Below are 17,488 nucleotides of genomic sequence, written 5' to 3'. Positions count from 1 at the left end.
TTGCGATGATGAGAGGCGCCTCACCCAATGACTCACTGTGCTTTTGTTCACTGCCAGGTCTCTGAAGACATTTTGCAAGCACCTACGAATGTATGCAATGGTCTAGTTTTCTATCAAAATGAACTCAATGACAGCTCTCTGATTAGAACGCATCTCCATTAGAAGGCTACGTATAGCATTGCCACGTATTGTGAACTTCATGAAACTCTAGGGGTTGTGTACTGTTCCACAATGTCCCACAGCAAATTCTATGTTTTTCAACTGGAACTAGCTGGGGGGAAGTTGCATGACTTATTGAGTGGCCCTTGTACAGTTAAACTGTGCTCTAATTGGCAAGTGTAACTTAATTGTTAGTTATGATCTGAAAGGTGTGTTCAATGCCAATAAAGGGGACTGTTTTATAATGAGCTACCTTCAAAATCGCTAGCAGTTTGAGGTAAAATTGCACCGGCAGAAAAATATACAAGGAAAGACTCACTGTACTGCAGTGTAGAAACATGTTACATGAAATGGAGAAGCCACTGGTGACTGTAAAGATGGTAAAACAGCATTGTTTCAAAAACGTATACCTCAGTAAGCTTCCAGTCACATGCGAAGCAATAAAAAGGGGTGGATGGTCTTGTGGAAGAATGGCTGGGCTCTTTCAATGCCAAAATGAAAAGAAAAGAAATTGCGAAGTTCTCCTTCTCCTGAACAATGCAACCTGCCACCCAATAGTAACATTATAAAATGTGAAATTCATTTGGTTCCCTTCAGGTTCAACCAGGGGGTTATTTACATGTGTCATAGGCGATTACTGTTGTGTTCTCTTATTCTTGGTGTTGAAGAAGGTGAAAGCGCATTTACTCTTGCACAGTCAGTTTCTGTCCTGGATGCAGTAAATTGGATTGGCTTGGTAGTAAAGGAAATAAAACCCCAAACTGTCGCCAAGTGCGTCAACAAAGCGGGGTTTGGGGGTCACGAACAAGACGCTTCTGTGGCCATCAAAGTTCAAGAAAATGCAGCAGCAATTGCTGAATTAATAAAAATGTGAAACATTTCATGTAGTGCAGATGATTACATGTGAAGTGATGACTCTGTCAACTCACTTCACATTAGCTTCAGCAACAGATTTAATAGAAATTTGCAGCACAGAGGATGATTATGAAACAAAGGAAGTAGAAGAGGAGCAAAATGATATCAATAGAAAAATAATACGCCTGAAGAAGCCATTGCATGCATAAACAATGTTATGCAATTTGCAGCAAACACAAATTCTCCAACTTATTGGAACTATTGTATGGTGCAAAAAATTGTGTAGAACAAACAATTTTGAACAGGAAATTAAAACAAGTTTCTCTACTTGATATGTGGCAAAAAAGAGTGAAATGTAATGCAAATAAACATGGGAATAATATGTATGTACATACAGTAAGAAATGGATTTAAAGTTCAAGTAAAAATATACAGGGCTATTACAAATGATTGAAGCAATTTCATAAATTCACTGTAGCTCCATTCATTGAAAGGTTTCTGCCGCCAGAGCGCTCGAGAGCGCAGTGAGACAAAATGGCGACAGGAGCCGAGAAAGCGTATGTCGTGCTTGAAATGCACTCACATCAGTCAGTCATAACAGTGCAACGACACTTCAGGACGAAGTTCAACAAAGATCCACCAACTGCTAACTCCGTTCGGCGATGGTATGCGCAGTTTAAAGCTTCTGGATGCCTCTGTAAGGGGAAATCAATGGGTCGGCCTGCAGTGAGCGAAGAAACGGTTGAACGCGTGCGGGCAAGTTTCACGCGTAGCCTGCGGAAGTCGACGAATAAAGCAAGCAGGGAGCTAAACGTACCACAGCCGATGGTATGGAAAATCTTACGGAAAAGGCTAAAGCAGAAGCCTTACCGTTTACAATTGCTACAAGCCCTGACACCCGATGACGAAGGCAAACGCTTTGAATTTTCGGCGCGGTTGCAACAACTCGTGGAAGAGGATGCGTTCAGTGCGAAACTTGTTTTCAGTGATGAAGCAACATTTTTTCTTAATGGTGAAGTGAACAGACACAATGTGCGAATCTGGGCGGTAGAGAATCCTCACACATTCGTGCAGCAAATTCGCAATTCACCAAAAGTTAACGTGTTTTGTGCAATCTCACAGTTTAAAGTTTACGGCCCCTTTTTCTTATGCGAAAAAAACGTTACAGGACATGTGTATCTGGACGTGCTGGAAAATTGGCTCATGCCTTAACTGGAGACCGACAGCGCCGACTTCATCTTTCAACAGGATGGTGCTCCACCGCACTTCCATCATGATGTTCGGCATTTCTTAAACAGGAGATTGGAAAACCGATGGATCGGTCGTGGTGGAGATCATGATCAGCAATTCATGTCATGGCCTCCACGCTCTCCTGACTTAACCCCATGCGATTTCTTTCTGTGGGGTTATGTGAAAGATTCAGTGTTTAAACCACCTCTACCAAGAAACGTGCCAGAACTGCGAGCTCGCATCAACGATGCTTTCGAACTCATTGATGGGGAAATGCTGCGCTGCGTGTGGGAGGAACTTGATTATCAGCTTGATGTCTGCCGAATCACTAAAGGGGCACATACCGAACATTTGTGAATGCCTAAAAAAACTTTTTGAGTTTTTGTACGTGTGTGCAAAGCATTGTGAAAATATCTCAAATGAGAAGGTTATTGTAGAGCTGTGAAATCGCTTCAATCATTTGTAATAACCCTGTAGAAATGCCATGTTATTTATTAATAAGTGCAATAGTCTAGTGTTTTCTTGTCCAATATACATTAAATGAGCATCTACTGTGCTGGAGTGAAGGTACGTAAATACAGTAAATGCATAATTAAAAATTATGGCAACCACAGGTGAGAGTGGGACTCCCTGCATACCAGATCAGGTTCAGTATGGGCACTAAGGCAGAGGTATGACCACCATTCCTGGACCTCAAGGTCAAGAGAAGAGCAAATGGCACTGTGAACCACAGTTTATACTGCAAGCAAATACACACCGACCTGTACCTAAATGCAGAAGACTGCCAACACCCTGTGCAGTACACAATGTGTGCACCATCTCAATTACACACTGTCTCCCCCAGGAACTGGAATACCTCAGAATGGTCTTCTGGAAAAACATTTACAAGTAACAGCATATGAGGCACATTCTGTACCCTACCACTATAGTAAAACCTGTGGCAATGGACTACATTATGGAGGAGGAGGCGACCACAGTCTTTACACTGTACACCAGCACACTATCAGGAAAATTTGAATCCAACTAAAAATGCACAAAGTAAAAACTGTCCTTTGCCCACCTAATAAAACACTGGTATTTCTGGGGAGTATGAAAGATGACGTCTGTTTATGGAAGGCTATGTATAGCAGATTCCATGCCAATGTGGCAAGATGTATACTGGGCAAACAGTGCACAAAATCAAAGACTGTTGCTGAGAACACCAGTGACACACTATACCAATGTATCCTACACAGTTGGCAGTCACAACACACTTTTTGTCAAAGACATCAGATGATGTAATACAAACACATCCGGATTTTAGCATAAACTCTTAAATACTGGGACAGCATAATTGAAGAGCCACCAATGCATGCATCAGGTACAATCTTACTGGCCTGGAATGTGGCTATAGTCACAGAAAGGCTTGGGAACCAACACTGGGCTTTATTATGAAGACATTCAGCAAACACAAAATGGCAGCCAGGCAGCCTACATCCAAGTGGCCACAGCCATCACACCACATCAACTTATACCCTCATATGGAGTGGGAAGAGTTTTCCAAGTTGGCTGTGCATTCCCCTGAGGCCAGTTCAACAATGCACCTGACAACAGTGGACTGTTTGATCAACTAACACAGAGTGAAAGTGAAGAATCACAGAAAAACTTAGGTCATGGCTGTAAAGTAAACATGTATTACAGTGGCACATACAGACTGCTTCACTTTGATGAACCATGTCACACTGTGTGACAGTCTGATGAACATATACAGTCATCATAAAATCCTTGTGTACTAGAAATCCTTGTGTACTAGGTCAAAGTGAAATTTTGTGGGAGAGTCATATCTTTTGGTACTTTGGTCTTGGTTCATTGCGGTCTTTTGATCCTTATCCAACCAATACTTTCACGCTATTGGCTAATGTTCACCTTCACATGCAGTGATATTCTGTCTTTCAAGCTACTGCACTTTTTATGGCTTCTGGGTTATGTGCTGCCCCCCCCACGCCAAATAGGAAAAAACACACCCTCGCACACATTCACAACTCACAGACATATGGCCATTGCCTCCAGGCACTGGAGATAGTGACCCTGAAATGGTGGCTTGATATTTTAGCAGTCTTTTTCATTTTGCCTGCCTGTGACTTGACACAATGTCTATGTGGAGAGAAAAAATATAAACAATAGATGAATCAATAATACCATTACCAGTGATTTATCATGACCTGCTTTATCAAGAACACAAAAGAACTGTAATTTGGCATCTGACATTAAATGTAGGCAGTATGCCAATCACTTAGATTGCATTTTTAATGAGTTCTTGTCCATAATAGTGTGCAGCTAATCACACAACTTGAGCAAAGGGTCTGAACTATTCTGGAATCATGTGATGTGTATATTGTGACAGCAAAACTAGTTATACACAGTTCTGAATTTTATGTCCCTCAGTAGAAACAATTTTTCTAATACAGAAATTCCTCATTAATCTTAATGGGAGAATTATAATGCCTGTACCATTTTCAGTGACAACAATTCTGTTTCATAGTGGTTTACACTTAGTGTTTAAGGAACAAAGCCATCAAAGCAAGGCATGTACTTACCTCCTTGCCACCAGTTGCGAGGCTCTTTCCAGACCAAAAGAGGTGCGCACACGTGGCAACACCACGACACTGGTCTGGCTTCTTCAGCAGTTTAGAAGCTGCAAGTGCACACTGTGTCCGTAACGGTTCATGGCTCTCTTCACTAAAACAGGAAGTCTGCTCCACAGTTGCTACAATCAGTGTTATAGCTGCCAACTGGGCTTTGCTGTCCGAGATTTCATCCTCATACAGTGAGAATGCCTATGAGAGAGAGCATAAGTGAAAGTCAGAGAGAGAGAGAGAGAGAGAGAGAGAGAGAGAGAGAGAGAGAGAGAGAGTGTGAGTGTGAGTGTGAGTGTGAGTGTGAGTGTGTGTGTGAGTGTGTGTGTGTGTGTGTGTGTGTGAGTGCATTACCACCGTACTTTGTTCAAAGCATTTAAACACTGTCAGCAGAGGTGCACCATATGAAAACATGTTTTAATATATCTACAGATGAAGGTTGTATGGAATTAACCAATGGACAACCCTAAACAGGAATATTTCTTTGATATATTTCTTGACAAGTTATGAATGAAGCATCTGATCATTTTGAATACATGTACAGTACATTTGTGTCTGTTCTTTATGGTGATGCTGAAGTTAACAACTGGATTCACACTGAGCAATGGAGGTTACACACACAATAAAATGTATATGTCACTGTATTACTATGCAGTTGGTTACCTGAGACATAAATTCATATGCAACTGTTTCATGATTATCAAAAGCCACACGACCAACGGCCAAAGCTCCCTGTAGGAAAAGTCTTAGTGGCAACTCAGCCAAATCAGCTTTCATAAGAGCACTGATAGTCTGATGGCAGAACTGGAAGATTTTTTGGCATTTCTTCTCCCACATGTCATCCTGCAAATGAAATGTGTTGTTCTTAGTGGACTAAGTTGAAATACTTATCTAATCACATCATCAGTAATACAATAAGAGGAAAACAGTACATATTACACATGTGATATGTATTCTGTTTAATTTCTCTTTTAAGTCAGTGAGCATAATTTTTGTATTGAATGATAGAAATACTATAGGAATATGATATCAGAAATGCATTTTAGTGTTAGAAAATTACCCCCGTTCAGGTTACACAACAGCGAGGGGAGCAGAATATGTGATACAAAATGAATACTTACATACTTCATTTGGTTAGTCTGGAAGTAAAATGATGAAAACCAGTTTGAGATACCTTACATCTTAATAATAAAAAACTTAACCAATCTGATGTGGTGACCTGGGTAAGATTCCACACCCACGATCGAGAAGAACAGCTGTACGGCATGCCATACTAATCGCAAGACGCCAGTACTGGCAGAGGCCCTCACTCTTGGATGCGCATGCAGCTGCTCTGTAGTGCACTCTACCGGCTGACGGAACTGCTTAAAGAGCCAGACTCACCATCTGATGTGTACTTTAGCCAATGTGGCCTGGACTAGTAGGGCTGCAACTCCGTGGCGAGTATTTTTACTGTACTAACATACCTGAAGTAATAATGTCCTGTGTTCTTTATTATGTGTGTATTCTTGTAGCCAGAACACATTGACGGTGGGTAGGATCATTTTGCACAAGTTACATTGTGCCTTTGCTTTTTTCATTTGGTTGTGAGATTTTTCTTGTGGTGACAATGAAAGCTCTGCATCGAACACTGGTGCAAAAACAGATAGAACTTCATATGGTCCTGTAACAGGTTGTGCTGACATTGCTCTCTTCCCCTTCGTCAGCAGCTACCTTTCCTCCAGTGTTCACACCGTTAGGTGAGGTGGCAGAAGATTGGGAAGCATACGAACACCGCCCATGACAATATTTACACACCTTTCACAATGACAAACGTGGATGTATGTCTTGCACTGTTCTTGTCCTGGATTTTTGCTGCCTTGCATCAGGTGTTGCGGCTGTTACAGGAAGTTTAGTCGTCGTCGTTTGAAAATTTATGCTTGTTGTTGTCTTCATATTATTGCCACTGCACACACATTGTGGGTACTAGGTTAAATTTTACCAATGCAAAAAATGGCCCCATCAGTCTTATCGTGCCTGGGCGATTCTCCATGGCCTTAGTCGCAAGTGCCATTTTGTCATGTCCGAGTCAAAATACCTGTATGCAGTCAACGTGATTTGAGATGATATGAAACACTCTGCTCTGGATAAGTAAGTCCGGCAATAGGCCCTCCAATTAGGAAACGTTTCCCTTGACGAGGTGTTGCCCATTATCCAGTTGTATGAGGTGTGCAAGCCAGCCGATCCACCAGCTTCCACACAGCATGTAAACAGCATTCCAGCCACTGCTCCCTGTTGTCGTCATGTGCATCATTTTACTCCCAACATGATAGATCAGAGTCACCAGTGTTGGACTGTCTGTCATGCAGGAAAAAAGGCCACATTGCAGTAGTCTGCCAATCAACAGCACAGAACGCAGTATCAGACAACATGGATATCCAGAAAATGTCATTGTCACGACCGGTTCTCAATCAGGCATCAACAAGCTTTTTATCTTGAGGTTTTGATTCTCTCAGAACTGTGTCTGCAGGTGAACACCAGCATGGCAGTTTCCCTGCTTAATGCCCAAGCATATTCAGACCTTGGCTCTCCTGTGCTGTCGCCGGTAAATGGCTGCCTACTTGGATATGGTAAGCAGCAAATCCCCTACTTGGTCAGTTCACAGCTCAAAAAATGTTACCTATAGATTGGTAACTTGGCCTTTACCTTTATTGTTGTTTATAATACCTTTCAGACCTTTGGCTTTTCAGTCATGGACTCCATACAGTTGGTATCTGCTGACGTTCCCTATCAATCATTGGAATTTCTGTGCTTTGAATTTCAGGATATTTTGTGGAAGGCCTAGGGTGCACCACAGACTTTAAAAAAGCAGTCCACTTGCCCTAGATTTTTTCATGCTTGGCAGATTCTGATAGCTGTTCACGTCCAAGTCAAGGCAGAGTTGGACTGGCTGACATCTCTCAGGGTTGTGATTCCTATTTCCTCTAGTGAATGGGCCACACCCCGTTGTTATCATGATGAAACCCTTGGGTAAACTGCAACTTCGCAGTGATTGTAAGGTCACTGGGCCATGACTCTTGGTTACAATCTACAGAAGTCTTTATGGACCTGACAAATCCATCGTCATTTCTTGGAATTGCCTATTAGCACTGGTTCATTTCTGGGGCATCCATCATTGTGTGCCCTCTCTACCTTCTTCTCCACAAGCATGCTTCCTCTGTATGACCTCCGGTGTGCAACCAGGCCTTTTCTATGCTGAAGGACCGCCTCAGGTCGGCACTGAATCTAGCTACTTCTGATCCTAGCAAACCATTATTTTGGCGAAGGATTCCTTACAGCACCGACTGGGGGTTGTCCTTGCCCATTGGAATGCCGATGGCTCTGAGCAGCCACTGGTGTTCGCATCCAAAACTCTCAGTCAACAACAGGTAAATTACTCTCAGGGCGAGATAGAAGCTCTGGCCATTTTGTATGCAGTCACTGATTTTCACATATTATTCTGTGGCACCAAATTCCAAGTCATTGTGGGCCACAAGATGTTAGTTTTGTTAATCAATCCATCAGCTCAAGTCCCTGATAAAGTGGCCCACAGGTTGGAGCAGTGGGCACTGTTCCTCTCCAAATACCGCTATGACATCCATTTTCGCCCCAAATGGGCACCATTGCCAATGAGGGCAGCTTATCCAGGCTGCCTGATGGCCGGGAATTGCTCTCCCCTTTTGCCTCCGAGGCCTCTGCAGATGCGGGCACCATCCATACATTGCGGCTGTCCAATCCTGACCTGGGTTATCAGCAATGCTCCGCCCCCAAAGGGGGATGGGTGTAGTGACCCACGTACGATTCCACACCCGTGATCTCCAGGCGCGCAGCTGTATGGTGTGTCACAGATGTGGCAAGACACTAGCATCGAGCTGGTGACTTATAGAGTTGGGCCTGCCAACTCTGCGCACAGTCTTATGTGTACTTCAGCCGATGTGACTAGGACTAATAGGGCAGCCACTCCATGGCAATTTTTTTCTTTTTCTGTACTAATATACTTGAAGTAATAAAGTGTTTGTTATTATCTGTGTGTTCTTGTAGCCAGAACAGTGCACAGGACAATTTCTCAGCAAATGCCTGAATTTAAAAATATTAAGTGTCAAAAACAAGATTCCTCAAGACAGTTAAAACCAGACATAGTTGCTGGCTACTACTGACAGATATCTTTAAAAATAAAAGTTACGGCACTATTCTAGATTTTTAAGCTATGACACTCTTCCTCAGAGAGGAGGGAGGAAGACAAAAGCTAGAATAGCGTGTGTACTTTTGTGTGTGTCTTATCAGCAATAACCAATATTTAATAATATTAGTTTAGAATTGATACATACATCAAATTTTATATAGTTATTAGAATTGATACACACTTCAAATTTTATATAGTTATTAGGTGCATTTTCCCTTAGTGACACTTTTAAAGCAGACCACTTTTTCTTACCATATGATGTATATAACAAATAGTGTTGCTTATTGTTCCTACAAAGACAACTATTGTAGCATACACTTTGTTTCTAGTATTCTGTCCCACAAGAAAAGGTGAAACTGTAAAGACGATGTCTTTCTGCTAGTTTCATGGGGATACATTAAACGAACTTGTAGGAGCTTCTTCAAACAAGTTATCTCTACCGAAATGTAAAGCGTACTGCTGAAGAAACCACATTTTAACGGCAGAGGCTCAATTCACAGGACAAACCCCTACTTAAAAATCATTATCCGCAGCTGCTCCTATTGTGCAACATCCATTGTAGTTGTTAAACGTGAAACAGTACAAACATTGACTATATAATCACAACTACTATGAAAATGCAATGGCCAGAAAAGATTAAAAATATTCACTACCAGATCAAATATAACTGACTAACAGTATGTGGTGTAGCTCCTTTATTCCCTGATCTCCAAGTACAAGTCGAACTTCCTCCATCAGAAATAAATAGTGTTTATGACAATAGCACAAGCTTTGGAGTTCAGCAACTCACTAGGATTGACAGAGATCTTACCACATGACTCATTAAGCATACTATTAACTCTCAACACTGCAGCAAAACAGAGATGTTTGTTCATCTTATGATCTTAAGATCAAAGCAAAGAGAATCAACAAGCACCCACGAACTCAAATATTTGGTTGCAGACCAAAAGGTGTCCTATTGTATGTGGAAAGCCTTAAATTGGCTAAGAACAGTAGTGTCATGAACCTGATAATGGTTGCAAATGTGGCAAAGAACACTCGAAGGTTCATCTCCTTGCCTGCCTCAAGTGAATGACAGGTGCAGAACTGGAGATTTAGCCCTGGAAAATGACTGTGCAAAGCTAAGTTAAGAAGCACTGGGGTGGTGCTATTTAGTTTGTTATTTATGGACTTGGAAGATAAGTAATAGTTTAATTATATTTGGAGTCTATCAGTTTAGCCTGTTGATAACCACATTCACATTTCTCTTTAAAATGAGAGTTTTGCTGTCAGAACCCACCTGGTCCTTGATGGCCCTGTACTTAAAAGCGAGCTGGTAAGCCTGAAACACTATTGGTGGCAGAGTGTACTTGATCCTTCTGTTTCCACCTGCTCCGAAGTGTTTCCGTGCAGTGCTTAGGATGAGGTACTGCTGATCAGGAGTGTCAGAACGCAGGTGGTGTATAAATCTGCCAAACACAACACATACATTGGAACATTTTTGAATCAGTTCACAATTAATACATAACTTCTCTCTCTCTCTAAATATACCTATTAGATCACAACTTCATGCTTTGTTAGTAATAAACAAATGCCTTAATTAACCTTCAAATAAAATGACTGCAATCTTTGCAGAGGTTTCCTTACACGTTACTCTTTGTGGAAATTTCAGTAGTAGGATTTTCAACATGGAATTGGAAGGTAACTACAGGGCATTAGTATTTATATATGATTACACCGATTGTAACAGCTCATATGAATCCTCATATGAATCAGGAGCTATAACATCAGATAACAGTTCAAAATCAGAAATAAATATGGTTGCCTTATGGGTAGTGATGTGCAGCTTGCAAGGTGGCTATTGAGTTAAGAAAAAAGATCAGAATGAAAGTCATCTGCGATTAGCCAAAGAGTATAATGTCACAACACTAAAGTGTGTGTCACATCAGAAGTTAGCCCAGTTTTGATACATTCTGGTCATCCCCCTCTACGAATCCCCAGCAGCCAAGCCAGATGGCTTATGGAGAACAGCATTAAATGGTGATAAATGCCCTCCTTCACACTGTGACACAGCCATACTTCAGTGGCGACACACACACACACACACACACACACACACACACACACACACACACACAAGGTCTCTCTCCTGTAAGTCACCAGGTGTATTTTCTATGGTGTTTTGGCAGATATTTGCAATTTAGTTTTTGCATTGTGTAGCGGGCGTCAGCTCAAACAATTAGTGCTCATCACATCATTTATGTGATACCCGGTGACAACAAGGCTTCGGTTTGATTACCTATTACAAACAAAATTATTTTTAAATTGAAATTTTATGTGACCATTCGATAGAGTGCTCCCAAATTAGTCTAGTTCGACATTTGTGTTATCAATATGTATTAACTGTGACAGTAAAATATGAAGAATAAACAGCAATCCAGCAGTGACTCAGTAGTGCTGGATGCTTGGCGGTAGCAGTCAGCACGATTCGTTTTTTATTGTCCCTTTTAACACACACAAAATTAATATCGAACCACAATAATGTGGACCACCCTATCGAATGGGCACATAAAATTCTGCTTGCAAAATAATTTTGTTTGTAATGGTAAACAAATCAATGCTTTCCATTGATGTGACATATAGTAAAACCAATCATTTTACAGAAAAGAATTGCTTGGTTGAAAACTTTTTCTGAGCTTGGCTGCTTAGCACCCCCTTGCTCTGTAATATGTGGAAAAAATTAAGTCTCAAAATTCATCATCATTGAATAACATTAATCCAAAATTTGTGTTCTCTGTAATTAAGATTCATTCACGAACACAAATTTTGGTTTTAAATTATATGACACAGGGACATTCTACACACCTTCCAAGAAGTCCTTGTTCTTCTGCAAAGTCCTCTGGGTCATCTTCAGCTGCAGGCTGGTCTGGCTGATCTTGGACCAGTGGCGAAATCATTGCTAATACAGCATCCACCTGGAAATCAACCAAGTATTAAAAATGACTTCATGAAGTTTATTAAAAGTGGAAAAATCACCTTCATTATCCTCATCACTTCCTCCAACTCCAGTTGCCTCAGTGTGGTGCACAAGCTACAGCTATTTCTTGTTCTGGCTACATAATTTTTGGTCCACAACACATTCCCACTTTTTCATTCTGATGTGTCTACCTAACATTTCCTTGCTTTTCCTCTTGATCTTTTACCCAGTGCTTCTGCATTAAAGTTGCATCACTGCATTCTTCATTTTTACCAGTGACCATACCATAGCACTTTTCTGTAATATCTAAACTAAACCCCTCCTCCACTGGCCATGAAAGCCCAAAGGTACCGACTGGCTGCCGTGTCACCCTCAGCCCACAGGCATCACTGGATGTGGATATGGAGGGGCATGTGGTCAGCACACCGCTCGCCCGGCCGTACGTCAGTTTCCGAGACCAGAATCGCTACTTCTCAATCAAGTAGCTACTCAGTTTGCCTCACAAGGGCTGTGTGCACCCCACTTGCCAACAGCGCTCGGCAGACCAGGTGGTCACCCCAAGTGCTAGCCCAGCCAGACAGCGCTTAGCTTTGGTGATCTGAGGGAACCGGAGTTACCACTGCGGCAAGGCTGTTGGCTTTCTATAATATCAGTAATTGGCATTTTGATGACAGATTCATTTCTATTTATTTCATTTTGCAACCTGTCTATCTTAGTCTTCTTGCAAATTTACCAACAGGAGGGTACACGTTTCCAAATCCGCAGGTCACAATTGGTACAAAGTAATTGTGAATATGGTTAATTTGGCTAGTATTTTGCTATCCCACAGTAGCTTTCTCACTTGGATGTGGAACTGCAATGCCTTTAGTGTCCTGTTGTGTATTTCCTGTCCTGCTATATTGTTCATGGATAAAACACTCTCCAGATATCTGGAGACGGGCGCCAATTCCAACTAGTTCCATCTAAAATGTATTTGAAGTTGTTCCTTCTCTTCCGACTACCATTTCTACTCTCTTAGTTTTTATTAATTTAAGCCCAAACTCTCAGACCTAGTTATTTTCAAGAAATCAGTCACTCTTGTAATCATACTTCAGATATTCTCCATATGAGATCATTTGCATGTACCAGGATATTACGTTTGCCATAACTTTCGTTATTGGATTTAATGATTTGGTCCATAACTAGCATAAACATTAGTGATACGGCACTTTCTTGTTTAGCTCAGCTCCTATGTTTCAAACCAATCAGATATTCACTCTGAACACAGCTGTACCATTTTTATCTCATCTTATTAATCATGAAGATTGGCATATTTACATGTAATAGGAATTTTCACATTGATGTACCTTCACTCACAATGCGCGCGATAAAGAGGATGCGCTTCTGTACAGTTCACAGGCTCACTAATAGAGGCCACCTGGCCGCCTGGTATACTCTAGTGAGCTGCCAAAAAAACAGTATTATTTAAGCATATCGCAAACGAGTACTCTGCCTATTCTGTAACCTACATTACTGCTGTCCAGTCAATGTATTTGGTGCTACGCACACCCTGTCCTTTATTGTATCTTACATGTTGCTCTATAAAGCACATGCACCATAGATAAGTCTTTGTTCTTGCTATAGCAAACTTGGCGACAAGTGAGGTATACATTTTCTCCGCCAGTTAGTGTCAGTGCTAAGTCACCTGACAAACATCTCGATGGAAGAAATACTCCAATATATCGTTGCCCAGCAGCACGCTTTCGTGGAACAACTACAGGCTCTAGCCACTGCTCTCACTCAAGTAGCATCTGCGTATTCATGGCAGGTTACTTTCCTGTTAGAGCACTTGCATATGATGAATCAGAAGACTGGGACGCCTACAAGACACTGTTCCGTCAACATTTCCTGTTTTTTAGCGTGCACAATGCAAACCTATGTAGGGCTTTCTTCCTTCCTTCCTTTCTTTCCTGGCTTTCACTGTGCATTATCAGTTGTTGGGCCACCAAGTACCCTTGCAAGGACTAGCCAGCTTATTATTTGATGAAATTTGCAAGCGTCTCTCAACCTATTACTGTGACAGAATGCATATCACTCAATGCAAGTAGAATTTTACCATTGTCAGAAGCCCGAACCAATCTTTCAAACCCTGCACTGCAGAATTTCACGGGTTGAGCCATCGCTGTAAATTTGTCACTAATATCCATCACGAATCCTACTCTGATCACAAGGTGCGTGATGATGTTATTTGTCTGGCCTCAGGTAGGGAAGTCCACGAAAAAGCACTTCAATGTGAGAATATAATGATTTCATATATGCTCAATGTAGCAGTCCTTTTAAGTGTCACAGTCTGCAGGTGACCAGATCGCTGCGTGGGGGGAAATATTGGAAGTTGCTCAGTCAACCCCTATTAGGCACGCTGCAAGGGTTCAGGATGACAGGAAAACCACTGCAGCAATAAAACCTCGACTCAGTATCGCATGGGGCAGAGTCGATTATGGCAACAGCAGCAACAGAGCCGTCGCAAGAGCAGCCGCATGGCCCCCCTTCCATCTTGCCCATACTGCTTCGTCCAACACAAGCATGCTGCATACCCTAAGTGTCGAAAGAGAGGCCACATTGTGTCGACAGGACAGAGAGGCCACATTGTGTCGACAGGACAGAGAGGCCACATTGTGTCGACAGGACAGAGAGGCCACATTGTGTCGACAGGACAGAGAGGCCACATTGTGTCGACAGGACAGAGAGGCCACATTGTGTCGACAGGACAGAGAGGCCACATTGTGTCGACAGAGAGGCAACATTGTGTCGACAGAGGCAACATTGTGTCGACAGAGGCAACATTGTGTCGACAGAGGCAACATTGTGTCGACAGAGGCAACATTGTGTCGACAGAGAGGCAACATTGTGTCGACAGAGAGGCAACATTGTGTCGACAGAGAGGCAACATTGTGTCAGTGTGTAACTACTTTTCAAAGCTGCCAGACACAGTAGTGCCAATGGACATAAACTGTATGTCAACAACTGTTTCCCAAAACAAATTGTTTATTCACTTCTGTGTGTTTAATAAACCTCTAAAAATGCAACAGGACACAAGAGCTTTAGTAAACACACACCGCCGTGACTTTAGCAAATGCACAAACATATGTGGACTTGGGCTCCCCTTGCCTCACACAGGTTCCATGGAAATTGGTTAGCTACAATAAACAGCAATTCTGATCCTAGGTCAGTTCTCCACCCCTGTTTCTTAAAAATCTGTTGTTCGCCCTCTCACCTTCCTTGTGGATTCTACCCATACTACAGACCTGTTCATGTTAGATGCATTTAACGCTTTCAGTTCTCCATTGTTGAAGAGGTAAATTTAGTGTCAGATCAAGTTCCATATCAGCAACTGGAGTCCCTACGCTATGGGTTTTCTTCTCTATTTTCCCCTGGATGCAGTTGTGCTATCGTTTTTCAGGCCCACATTACCATGTAAGTTTTTAGTTTTTTTTTTTGTGTGGCAGGCAGCTGTCACGTCATGCGACTTTGTCATAGCCGAATTATGCTATTTGATGTCACTCAATGTCATTTGGCCTGTTTCTCCCAGTAAATTAGCTACACCACTGTTCATCGCTAAGCAGGCGACAGGTAACCTCCACCTCTGTGGTGATTTAAGTTTCACGATTAATGCACAGTCTGTGCAATACCCCTTGCCCTGTCCTGACGAATTGCTCACAAAATTATCAGCTGGCCACTACTTTTCAAGACTGATTTGTCAGAAGCGTACCTCCAGTTCCCCTTGTATGAGGCCACTAGGTACCTTCTCATTGTCAATAAACCTTTCATCCTACACCAATATCAATGCTTGCCTTTTGGCATCATCAGTGCGTTCACAATTTTTCAGCATTTTTTTAGAACAGCTTGCAGCCTCTGTGCCTGGCTGCATCAATTACTTCAATGATATTGTTTCGTATTCTTCCGCCAAAGACCATCTTAGAAATCTCCAATAGTTTTTTTTTCTGTTTTGCAGTCTGCGGATCTAGTGGATTCTTGCCAAATCTCAATTTTTTCAGCTGTCAATGGAATACCTAGGTTTTCGAGGCTTCTTGCACAATGATCAAGCTGTTGCATCACCTAGTTGATGAAATTGAGGCTGTGCTGTGGCCGACCTTGGTTAAGGAACTGCAGGCATTTCTACTTTAAGTTACATACTACCAAGAGTTTCACTGGACACATCCACTGTTGCTTGGCCCCCCTGCACGTGCTTTTGTATAAAAATGCTTTTTCCTGGTCCTCAGCTTGTGGCCAAGCGTTCGCTTTGATTAAATCTAATCTTCAATCTGTTCCGGGTCTGGTCACTTTTCACCCGGCTCAGCATCTTGTGCTAGCTACAGATGCCTCTCAGCATGGTCTTGGCGTGGGGTTGCTGCACTAATTGCAGGTGGGTCTGAATGACCCATTGCTTACACTTCTAAGAGCTTTAAATCCTGTTCAACAGCGGAATTCTCAGATTGGAAAGGACGCTTTATCGACTGTCTTCACCCTCAAGAAAGTTCACATCATCTTGTATGATTCTACGTTCCATTTAAACACACATCACAAGCCGTTGGTTGCTCTTTCTAACCCTTCTACTTCCTTGCTGGACAAGGGAGCACATTGTCTGCAGCAGTGGGCTCTCTTCCTCTCCCGTTATCATCATCAGATCCATTACTGGCCGATGCCTTATCTCACCTTCCAATTGGACTGGACACACCATTTGATCAGGATGAGTTGCTTTGTTTCTATTTAGATACTGAGAACCACAACATGGTTGATGGTTTTCCTGTCACTGGTGTGATGCTAGGATCTTGTCATAGATTCTGTACTTAGTCAGGTCTCTCTTTTGTGCAGCATGGTTGGCCAGAAAAAACCCCAGGCCCTGCCTTGGATGACATGCATAATTATTTCTCCCTCCAGCACTGCCTTTCTGAGTTTGATATGTGTGTGTGTTTTTATTTTTATTTTTTTAATTTTTGTTTGCTATGGAGAGCGATGCTCCCCAGGTTGCGATTCCCACTTCCTTACGCCATAACATATTGCAGCTTCTGCATTTTGGTCATTGGGGGACCTCTTGCACCAAACTTTTGGCCTGTTGGCATATGTATTGGCCTGGCATAAATGGGGACATAATGCAGCTTAGTGCCACTTGCAGTCACTGTATTCAGCAACAGATGGCTCCGCTGGTGTCTTTTTTTCCCCGTCTGATGCCGCAGTGCCTGTGGGAGCATCTAAATGTCTTGCTGGGCCCTTCCTAAATCAGTATTGGCTCATTGTAGTGGATGCCTACTTCAAGTCCCCCCCCCCCCCCCCCCCCCCCCCCAAGTGGCACGTTGTCCATCCACACCCCCAGCAGCCACTATTTCGGCCCAGTCTAAGATTTTTGCAGCTGAGGGTCTTCTGTATATCGTGGTTACCGACAATAGCTCCCAATTTGTTTCTAGAGAAGTTCCATTTTTTTTGTCGGACTAGTGGT

General features: G+C 42.3%; 1 protein-coding gene across 2 annotated transcripts in view; it reads right to left on the bottom strand.

The window, feature by feature from the left end:
- Window positions 1-17,488, bottom strand: part of LOC126091844 (vacuolar protein sorting-associated protein 35) — a 93,606-nt gene that overhangs the window by 15,172 nt on the left and 60,946 nt on the right. For both annotated transcript variants that reach the window (XM_049907100.1, XM_049907101.1), the window contains 4 exons: window positions 11,904-12,013; window positions 10,339-10,507; window positions 5,522-5,701; window positions 4,820-5,059 (listed from right to left, as the gene is read on the bottom strand). In XM_049907100.1, the coding sequence (XP_049763057.1) occupies window positions 4,820-5,059; window positions 5,522-5,701; window positions 10,339-10,507; window positions 11,904-12,013 (699 nt within the window). The remainder of the gene's footprint in view (window positions 1-4,819; window positions 5,060-5,521; window positions 5,702-10,338; window positions 10,508-11,903; window positions 12,014-17,488) is intronic.

The sequence above is a fragment of the Schistocerca cancellata genome, chromosome 7 (genome assembly GCF_023864275.1).
Source record: "Schistocerca cancellata isolate TAMUIC-IGC-003103 chromosome 7, iqSchCanc2.1, whole genome shotgun sequence".
NCBI classification, from domain to species: domain Eukaryota; kingdom Metazoa; phylum Arthropoda; class Insecta; order Orthoptera; family Acrididae; genus Schistocerca; species Schistocerca cancellata.
The sequence above is the reverse complement of the archived record's forward strand: the minus strand, read 5'-3'. Positions and strand labels throughout refer to the sequence as shown.